At 51.6% G+C, this 10730-nt stretch overlaps 3 protein-coding genes across 3 annotated transcripts; 2 read left to right on the plus strand and 1 right to left on the minus strand.

Moving 5' to 3' along the window:
* Positions 1-485: 485 nt before the first annotated feature.
* On the plus strand, positions 486-3441 carry SMAC4_05477 (uncharacterized protein; the record flags this gene model as incomplete). The annotated part of the gene is made up of 3 exons (XM_003347129.2): positions 486-865; positions 1272-1951; positions 2014-3441. 3 exons carry the CDS (start codon positions 486-488, stop codon positions 3048-3050), a joined length of 2097 nt encoding a protein of 698 aa, XP_003347177.1. The 3' UTR covers positions 3051-3441.
* A 591-nt stretch (positions 3442-4032) lies between these two features.
* Positions 4033-6651, minus strand: SMAC4_05478 (uncharacterized protein; the record flags this gene model as incomplete). The annotated part of the gene is made up of 1 exon (XM_003347130.1): positions 4033-6651. One exon carries the CDS (start codon positions 6649-6651, stop codon positions 4033-4035), a length of 2619 nt encoding a protein of 872 aa, XP_003347178.1.
* A 2090-nt stretch (positions 6652-8741) lies between these two features.
* Positions 8742-10571, plus strand: SMAC4_05479 (uncharacterized protein; the record flags this gene model as incomplete). Its single annotated transcript, XM_003347131.2, has 2 exons — positions 8742-9034; positions 9088-10571. Exons 1-2 carry the CDS (start codon positions 8836-8838, stop codon positions 10569-10571), a joined length of 1683 nt encoding a protein of 560 aa, XP_003347179.1. The 5' UTR covers positions 8742-8835.
* Positions 10572-10730: the final 159 nt, after the last annotated feature.

Raw genomic sequence — 10730 nt, forward strand, 5'->3', positions numbered from 1 at the left:
CACCAGATGCTGCATAATTCACCCACGGATACCTCTACGTATGCACGAGAAGGAATGTTTGGGTCAATGAAAAAAAAAAAAAAAAAAAAAAAAAAAGCAAGTAGCTTCTTTACGTGCAGCAAGTTCGGATGAAATCGTAGTGTCCCAGGTCTGTTAGAATGTTGCGGGTCAAACGCTGGAAACACTAACAAATTCGGACAACACCAAAAGTCCAAGGTTCAGTCATTGACGGGCCGCATATCACATTCACTCGGAGGGGTGATTAGAAGACTGATTCCCACCAGACAGTCTTCCATTAAATCCTGAATCGAAGTGGCTCTGTTCTTTTCCATCCTTCTTCCGAAACCCAAGCAACACATAGTCGGAAAAAAGCCCGAATTTCTCTTCAACTTTCCGGCACCACCAAGCATCCATCACCTTGACTAGATTCCACCCAAACTAACTCTACTATTACTAGCTAGTCACCATTTTCTATCCGAGACAAGATGCCGATCACCGACCTACTCGACGAAATCGACAAGGCCCCGAGGTTTCGTCCTCTGGTGGACAAGGTCGTAGAGGCTCCTCCTCCTCAAGCTCCAATGGAAAACAGATCCCGTCTTCCGCGTGTGCCCATGCCCGGTTCAGCTTCCCGTACTACCTACGAAATGGCAAAGGCAACATCGACAAGTTCTCTCCAAAGTCGTGGTGCTGCTGCAGGGGCAGGGTCTAGCCTAAAAAGCCCCAACAAGCAAGCCGTTGCTTCTTCCAGGAACAACGGCGGATCCCCCACACAGGCCCCCAGGGCGGGCTCCGGCCCCACGCGCACCCCACGCACCACCAGTGCCTGTGCGGATCCTCTCGCCAAGCCGGACCCAAACCCGGGGTAAGTTCGTTCAATTGTCACTTGCTGAGCCCGCTGAACCCTATGCACTTTCCAGGCCTCCAGCCGCTGTGATAGGCTGTGATGGAAGCTGTGAGACAGGGCAGGGGGCCACTCCACTGTCCGATGATCGCCGCTTGGGCAGGCCCCGTCTCTCTCACAACCTGGGAATCCATTCAACTCCCGCAGCCTTCCGTCACCTCCCTGCTTTCACATCATCCAACTCCATCCATTCACCATTCACCATTCCCGTCCCTCCTCCATTGTTCTCGGCCTTCCACCTTGCATCGTGCCATTTACGCCTCGCTTCTTTGCCGACTCTTTTCGTTTGCCTCGTCGCTTGTTCCTCCCTTCATTGTGTCTGCTAGCCTTTCACGCTTCCCAGTCTAACTGACCAACCCGCGATCAGTCCCTCCGACCGCCCCTCCCCTACCGGTACTACTACCCCGTCCACTTCTCAACCAGCTGCCCGCAAGCAACAGACCAAGAAGGCCGCAAACCCTTTCCCGCCCAAGAAGCGCATTGCCAGTACTGCCAAAAATTCCACAGCACCATCGTCCTCTCGTGCCGCTGCTCCGTCCACCAAGGCCCAACCCAAGCAGCCGCCCAAGCCTGTCAACGAACAAGTCAAAACCGAACACAGCCCCGACGACTCAGACCACGACTCTCTTTTCAGCGATACCGTGCTTCAAAGCATCGAAAAGCCCACGAAACCCGCTCCCGCCCGTCGCCAAAAAGGCTCCCAGGTGAAAAAGATCATCAGTCAGGCGAAACGCGACGTTACAGCAAAAAGACAAGCACAAGTCAAACTCCAGGCTGAAAAGGCCAAAAGAGCAGAGGCTGCGAGAATAGCCAGAGAAGCCGAAGACGTTAGAGATCTCGCTGCGAGATCTTTGATCAGCCCTTCGCTCACCCCGACGATCATAGCGCCCATCGGAGAGGTGAAACTCACCCGCGGCAATCCATTGTCGGCACTCTTGGCCACATCAGACGCCGACATGGAGCCACTGAAACATGGGGATTACCCCATTATCATCAGTGATGCCTTGCTAGGCAAAGCGTCCAAAGAAACAGTCAGCGGCATTCGCTGTAAGTTTTCACTTCCTTTCTTGCCAGCTGTTATAAACCCATCACTGACCCTAGCTATACAGACAACCACAAACCGGCGCTCTCGTCCGACATTGCCCCGAGCCAAGCAAGGCTTAAGCGGTCCGCTAAGGATGGCTCGTACAACCTCGGCTTCGATGATAACGGAGACAAGTATCAATACAACGGCGTCCGCACTGCAGCAGACAGTCAGTATGTACTCGTTTTCGATCCAGACCGCAAGGCTTTCGTTCTCCACCAGGTGAATTCAATGTTCAACATGAACATCACCAAAACGCCGACCGACACCAATGCCGCGAAGCAATACCCTCCCTTGGATGTCAAGGGTACTGTCCTCGACAAGCCGGCCCCCAAGGGAAAGGCATCAACAGCTGCATCCAAGAACAAGGAAGCGCCCACCAAGAACGCGCCTGCTGGTAGGGGAAGAGGAAAGGCAGCCCAGAACAAGCAAAACCCCGGAACCTCCAAGCCTGCCTCGCCGCCGCGTGCAGAGGCAGAAGGACACACAACCAAGCGCCGCAAGCCATCACCTGCTGATTCCGAGGACGAAGATGAGGATGACGATGATGGTGGCTTGACGATAGAATACCCCGATGGTCCCCCACCAGAGCGGTTCAAGCCGGCGGGCCATAAGTTTGCTTCCCCGCCTATCGCTCTGACTCGTCGCTTCTCCGAGTTCGCGGCAGCCTATAACCCTGACGAGGAGGAGGACGTCAATATGGACGCCGAGGTCGATTGCCGATTCAACGAAGACGCCGATGGAGAAGGCGGTGGATACGAGGACGACGATGAGGAGGATGAAGACGAGGACATGGTGGATGCTTTGGCCTTACCAAGCCCGATCAACAAACCGACGGCAATGGTAAGGTCCACTAGCTACCAGGAGAACCCATTGCCTCCTCCTGAGCGCTTCAGTTTCGACGATGGCTCCGACATGGAGGCGGAGTTCGAGAACGTTGAAGAGTCGGCCCCGACCAACAATCAGGCTAATGCTGCTGATGTTATCGATGACGACGATATTGCTGCCATGGAGGCGGAGCTTGCGAAGGAAGCAGAGAGTGACGTTAGCGAGGAGGAGTAGTCATGTGCCCGCACATCGACATTTTGATTGTGGGGTGTTCTGCGTTCAGAATCTTGGACATTACGGTAGCGCGTAGTTTGCTACGGCTTCTGCTTTCTCTTTTTTGCAGGCCTCAGATACGGTTCATATGAAACATACCCTCATGGAGTTGTCAGCATTTTGCAAAGGATTGGGCGTTTGGCAGTTATGGGAGCGGAGTTGGAATTACAAGCGTTTAAAGCTCGATTTGCGGAGGAATTGGAAACAGGCAACGAAGGCCAACAGACGAGAAACTTGGCGATGAAGGGGCTTTGTTCTTTTCATAAGCAACCACGAGTCAGGGGATCTGTTATATGGATGTCGATCGATAGAATACAGTAGGGGCTATACAGCCCAGATGGAATACTCTTTGATCAAGAACCAAATACAAGGAATTGTTAAACATTTCGTCATGTTCTAACTCGGTAATTCCTCGTCCTTTTCGCATGGTGACTGGTTCATACTCTCTGACTGGTACCCGAAGATCTCTTTGTAAACGTACCGTTCCCTCAACCTTGCATACATTGCTCCTATGGTGACTGACACAAGGCGAGTTGTCCTTCGCAGTCGTAAACATATACAGTCTGGTACAAATGGAGCTAAAATCAACACCGGAATGGTCCCACTTCCCACCAGTCTTGTTCTCGCTCCATGAAAATCAACCCCAAAGGTCAGTGATACCAAGCGGTTTCGCAGGATAACCTAGCTAGCATGAGCCAACCGGTTGACAAATTCCTCCCGGTAGCTGGTGATCAAGAACGACCAGAATTTTTATTTACAAGCAAAATGTATTCAGCACTAATCAATCGTCCCTTTCCACCACCAAAAAACCGACAAATGTCAACAACTTTGCCTGGTTCTTCGAAGATGACGTAGTTCCAAGATCCTTTCAATATCGAACAATTGATTGCTCTGGCGACAACAAAAGGTGTGATGTGGATGGGACTCAGACTCAGACTCAGACTCAATCCGAGAGCTCCATTGGCTCTTCCTTGGTGCCCTTTACATGTAGAGGTATGTTTTGATTCTCCTTCTTTACGGCCGCAGCCGCAGCAGTAGTATTCCTGGGAGACTTCGAAGCGCCGGATGATGATGATGAGCTTGAACTTGTAGTGCCACTGGAACTTGTTGAGCTGGTGGAGCTTGGAGAACTAAATGGTTCTGGTCTGGGTGGTGGGACTATAAAAAACAGCTTTCGCCAGACACTTTTTTCTCCTTGCATGCTGTTGCTTTTTGAAGAAGAAGAAGACGAAGAAGAAGAAGAAGAAGCGGGTAATGTATGAGTAGGACTTGGGCTCAGGGGTGAAGAAGGTAATGGGTGTGGGGGCCTAGGGGAAGACATGAAAAACCGGTCACCACCAGGTGTATGGTGGTGGTGGTGCGAAAAGGCTGGGCGTTGGGAAGAAGGCGGGTTGCGAGCCGAGTTTGAGTCTGCTGATGCCGGGAAGGGCGTTGAAAGGGATGATGGTGATGATGATGATGATGATGATGATGATGATGATGATGAACCCCGAGCCCGAGCCTGAGCTGAATCCACAGAGGGCTTACGTAGGGTTGCGGAGTCGGACCTGCCGTCGTCATCATCAATCAACTCAACGGAATCATACAACGCCCTCTGCCGTTTGTGAATGCTCAAGAATGTGATCTCCTGATCTTCCTTTGGCTCAATGTTGATGTGCCTCTGGGCCGTTGGCGCTCGGAAGGGGACGGCGCCGTCTTCGACACGTGCATAGTGAACTCGGACCACGTTGTCTTGGCTATCGAGCCAATTGACAAGGTGCTTATAGAGCATCTTGACGAATACGGGAGGGAAGGCATTCCCGATCTGCTTCTTCACGTAGTTGCCTGCAAAATTGTGGTGTAGTGGGAAGCCCTGGAGAAGGGCATACTCCCTGGGAGTAAACTGGCGCAGGCCAGACCAGTGGTAATTCTCGGCAGCTCTGCAAGTGACTGTAAAGGGTAGGGGTTTGTCCCCATCCCAAGGGGCTCTGGGGTTTTGGAATGGTTGAAGATACGGTTGATGGAGGGGGTGCCGTCTCCTTCCATCGAGCACCGAGAGTGCCTGTCGTGCGGTAGTTAAAGGCTTAAGTCCTCCGTTCCTTTGGCTTCTTCCAATGCCAGGGCTGTGGGTTGACGGAGGGAACGGTGGTAGCCTCTCTCCCGGGCCAGCACCGATCATAATTAACCTCCGGCGAGGTTGAGGGAGGCCGTATTGCGAGAAATTGACGGCCTTCCATCTAACTAAATAGCCGTGGTCCGTAAAACCACGGACGAAGCTTTGAAAGAAATTCTCAAACCTTTGGTGTAAGATACCAAATGTTTGCTCGACCGTAAACAGCCGGGGACGAATCTTCTCAATAAGATGGGTGCAGGAGAAAAGAATGGCGAGGTTCTTTTCATCATTCTGGCCAGGCCTTGTATGCGCAGGCGACCATACTTGACAGGGCGGCGATAGGTGGAGTATGTCGACACGGCGACGAATGTCTTTGTTGATGATCAAATCATGCATGTCCATGTCGTAGATCGTGGTGCCATCTCCTTGGAAATTGGCCTTCAAAGACGCCACTGCATGTTCCCAGTTGTCAACGCAAAACTCCAGATGGAGACCGGCATCTGAGATACCGCAGAAGGCCCCGCCCGCACCAGCAAAAGTATCCCCAGCAGTGTACTTTTGCTCGTGTGAGATATGCGCCGGCCCAAGTGGTGTCTTGGGGGAAGCTGGATAAGTTGGGTCGTCAAGATCGTGGGTATATATCGGCCCATGTCTCCGTTCGTGTCCTAGCCCTTGAGGTTGTTCAACAGGTACATGAGAGCCTCCTCGGATCTTTCCATCCCGCCAGCCATTCACCAGTATCTCGGCGGATACTCGGAAGTTTTCATCCGCTTCGTCTTCTCCAGCTCTAAGGAAGGTCCATTCTCGGGACTTGCGTTCGTCGGTTTGATGGTACTCGATGTAGCTGTAGCGGGATACGAGAAGGCCCATGTCCTTGACTTGCTGTCGCTTGCTAGCAATCCCGGCCGAGTGATCCGCATACTGGGGAAACGGCGCGTTCGTTATACGAAAGTTCCTTCCTGCCAGTACATTCTCGGGCTTAATATCGATGATTGCCTGTTCTTTCCAAGGCCGAGGGTCGTGGGTGTCAACCAACGCTATGAGACAGCATTCATTAAGCTGTTTTGCCAGCATCCCATTCATATTCTTTGCCCTTGTGAATCCGTGACCTCTGATAGTCACGTTATCCGTGTAATGTTGTCGTGCGATGGATGTAATGCGAAGGAAATTGACGGTATATTTGCCGATAGGTGCCGGTTCTCTGAGTTCAACGGTGATTCCCGGTCGAACGTGGAATCCCTGGTCGCGTAGCAGGAAAGAGGGTAGAGATTTCTCGCCAGGCCTCGATTCGGGACCTTGGCCGCGCTCAAAAGGCTCGAGATCATCTGTAATGTCGATAACCTCGGCGACCTCCTCCTCCACCTCTTCCTCGTCATGTATCTGGACGACGTCATCTTGGTCGTCAACCACGAAGGGGTTTAACTCTCCTCCGAGCCGCAAGTCGGGTTCATGTTCCCAAATCTCGGGCATCTTCGTGATTTCGTTGCTGTCGTCTAGCTTGGAACTGTGAGGTGAGGGATGAGAACAAAGTGAGAGATAATACGTTTGAAGACTACAAAGCAGGAGAGAAAGTTAGATAATATCCTGACAAGGGAGCGGCCGGGAAGTGATGCTTGAAGTGAATGCGTTGTGAGGATGAGAGGCGAAAACGAAGAACGATGTATTTCGGGCAGACTCACCAAAGTTGAGAGTCCAAACCACTCCAGTGTCGAAACGACGCCGGAACACGCGGGCTGTCTCAATAGCGTATTATGATGCCTTGGTGACAGCAAGACAAATGTTCTCGTCGTTTCACTGTGTGATAGCGGTTCAACAGAACGACAAATGAGCAAGAACTGAGTGTGAAAATGTCGGCGGGGGAGAATGGAACCTGACACAACAGTGATTGCGGGAGAGGAGTATGAGGACAGCTGGTCTCCCTAATATCTGCAATGATGTGGAGGAAAATACAAGAAGGAATGAGTCGCAGGTACAGGTAAACACTTTGATGAAGGAGTTTGACTGGCTCGGGGAGTATGTTTTGGGAGAAGGTAATCCAGAAACAGTCTGAAGGCAGGCGAGATTTTATAGAGGCTCGGATGGGTGATCCATTACGCAAAAGATCCAGGATGAAAACGAGGGTCCATAAGGCAGGCACAAGACCTCTCAGACGTGGGATGATCAATAGGGGGATGCCCTTTTCCGTTGCCAGGGCAATCGTAATCTGAGCCGGTGAGTTTCACGACTAGGCAGCTTGCAAACAGACCACATCGGATGGAAGGCTTTCGTGCTGAAGGAGTGATGCGATACGGAGATGCTGACGAATGAGAAACTCAGTGTTGCAGATGAAAACCAAGGTTATCTGAATATCGAAGATGTTTGCCTCCTGCACAATACTAAAGTTAATGGGATGAATTCATTCTTGTTTCATTCTCTGATAGCGACAATGGAGGCAACAATCGGGGTGTGATACCAGAGAGCATGATGCCTTCGCGGCCGCATCTCGGATCGGAATTTCCATGAGCCATCTTAATTATATCTGAGTCGAAAGTCGTGATATCGCGACTTAAAGGACATCTGTACAAGTAGTGAAGCATGGGACTCCGTCGTTCCATCTATTGGGTGGACTAGAGGTGAATCATCGGTGCTTTCGCTTTGTCCTTTTCCTTTCCGTCATGCTGTCAACCCATGGCTTCGTAACTGGGAGTTCCTTCTGCACGGTTTTGAGCATGGTTCCGAATCATCGTCGAAAATGGATAGAGCCGCATGCTCTGGGATCGACCTTCACGGGCTTGGAGTTGAGACTGGCAAGAACCCGATGTCATGGTGTTTCACGGACATGTTAGTACGGGTTAGGGTTATAGCAGATTCTAACCTGTCGTAAGTTCGTCTCGGAACATCCCGTTCCCGGCCCCACCAATTTGTCGTGCCCCACCCCCACGGTCAATTTTCGCAAACTCCCGTCGGCGGTCGCAATTCTTCTTTTTCCTCTCTGCACATTCAACATGCATTCTGCACTCTGGAGATACGAACAGCGACGTTTATCGCGCTGGCAGAAAACACGCAGCTGAGGCCAGACTTTCTACAATCTGGGCATGCATAGGGTAAGCTACCAATATTCTTTTTCACCATCACCCCCCTCCTTTCCATGATGTTTTGACAATTATCAAAACCTTGACTGCCTAGCATTCTGCTGCGGAGAAAAATGTTATCTGAATCTTTGAATCCTCATACCTCGATCTATCAGAACTTGCATTGCTGGATTTCTGCTAACATCGCATGGTATTAGTTTGTTAAGCGTAGAACACATTAGAGAAGCAGTCCTAGACGGTTGCAGGAAGAAGCACTGTCGAGTCATTAGTTAGCAATCATTCAGTCATGAATAAACACGAAATTAGAGATGAACTCTTGATGTCACAGCGCCTTCCCTATGCCCGCTCATAAGACATTTGTTCATGCACATTCATCGAGGAACCATTCTTTTTGCCACTTGGGGAGAGCTGTCCGCTACTTAAGGTGCATCCCCCAAGCATTTAGCTCTTTGCCCTCCCACGCTCATTGTTCGTTTCTCTTTTCAAGACAGCCCTCTTGTTCCAGGGACACGCGGTCATTCTTCATTCTCTAGTTGACAACTGGACCGCTGCTCACAAAGCAACCTCGCCCCCCATCGCTGCAATGGCAATTCAAACCCGTTCAGCTGTTAAGAGGCTCAAGGTAGACACCGATGAATGCATCGCGGTTACGAGCCCGCTCCAGAATCCGGCGATTACTCCAAATCCTGTGCTGAAGACAATTGTAGCTTCAATTGAGGTTGAATCTGGGACGAGAGTGAAAAGGAAACGCGGGCATGCCGCATCGACGCAGCCCCTCAAAGGTTCGGCTACTTCTTTGCTCTCGATTTCAGCCTGCTAACGATTGACGCCTTAGGTGGTCGAGATGCCTTACTCCATGGCATTGGTGCTTTGCCAACTCCTAAAACAACTCCAGAGTCGCCGGATTCGTTGACCGGTTCTTCCGATGCGCCGATGTACCGTACGCGAAGTGTGACCAAACGCCAGAGTCAAACTCTGTTCGAGATTACGAAGTCTCGGATTGAGGATGTGAAGATCCAGAAGGCACCGATTGGTACAGGACCCTTACAAGTGACCACGCCTGTTAATACGTCAGTACACCGTACCCGGAGTGTGGTCAAGTGCGAGTCCACTATTTATGTTGGATTTAGAACCGACATGCCTCAGACGGAGAATACAGATACAACGGAGGTCGTTGAGACCATAACGGATGCCGCTTCGGAGAATGCCTTTGAGGTAATTGCCTCCGATAACGATAGAGACGAGGGCCGCACTACACGGGCTCGACGGGTCACCAGGACGTCTTCTAAGAAGCCAGATGTTAAGACCGACGAAAACCCCCAAAGCGGAAATGGACAGCTCATTGTCAAGACAACCAAGAAGACAAACAACATGAAGATCACTGCCGCAAAAACACCCACCGTTGACCGTGACAGTCCAGATTACAGAATGCCTGTGAAAAGGGGGCTAGACAATCCCATGGGGCTCACGCCAGGGTTCTCACCCTATCCCAACCGCCATGTCCCCACCGCCAAAGCATGCGAAAAGGTTCACCGTATTCTGTCAGTCCTGCATGGAAAGGTCGAGCAACCCAAGAAGACGCCCAAAGCTTCTTTGGAGAAGGCCGGTTGTGGCGAGGTACCTTGCGTCCTGGACGCCCTCCTTCGGACTTTGATTAGCGGCAACACCCTAATGGCCATGGCGGACCAAGCGATCCGGAACGTGGCTCAGGAATACGGTATACGAGAACACGGCTCAGGCGCCGGAAGCATCAACTGGGAAAAGGTCGCCACCGAACCACAGGAAAAGCTGGCCCAGGCCATCAAGGTTTCGGGCAACGGAAACCAGAAAGCCAAGAACATCAAGCTGATCCTCGACATGGTCGCACTGGAGATGGCGCAGATGGCAAGAGAGAAGAGCGTCAATAACGGCGGCGGCGAACAAGAAGTCGCCTTCCCAGAAACTCTGAACCTCGACCACATGCACACCCTCACCAAAGACGAGGCCATGACCAAGCTTGTGCGGTACCCCGGTATTGGCATCAAGTCTGCCGCCTGCGTTACCCTGTTTTGTCTGCGCAAGCCATGCTTCGGGGTTGACACGCATGTCCACCGGTTCTGCCGCTGGCTTGGCTGGGTGCCGGAGAAGGCAAATCCGGAGGACTGCTTCAGACACTGCGATGTTAAGGTACCGGATCACCTCAAGTATCGCTTACATCAGCTATTTATACGCCATGGACAACAGTGCTTCAGATGTAGAAAGCAGACGAAGCCGGGAACGAGGGAGTGGAAGGAGTCACCTCGGTGTCCGTTGGAACATCTGCTGGATCGGGGGAAGTGAGGTGGCTATTGGAGACGGGAACGGAAGATCTGAAAGAGTTGGTGGAGGTGATTAACTGGTCCTAATGAAAACGAAGCGTATGTATACATAGAAGTCGGGGTCATGAACAACTGGTAAACGTGTGTCAAACCGGTGTGTAGTTCTCATGCCCGCCATGGC

The sequence above is a fragment of the Sordaria macrospora genome, chromosome 1, assembly GCF_033870435.1.
Source record: "Sordaria macrospora chromosome 1, complete sequence".
Taxonomy (NCBI): Eukaryota; Fungi; Ascomycota; class Sordariomycetes; order Sordariales; family Sordariaceae; genus Sordaria; species Sordaria macrospora.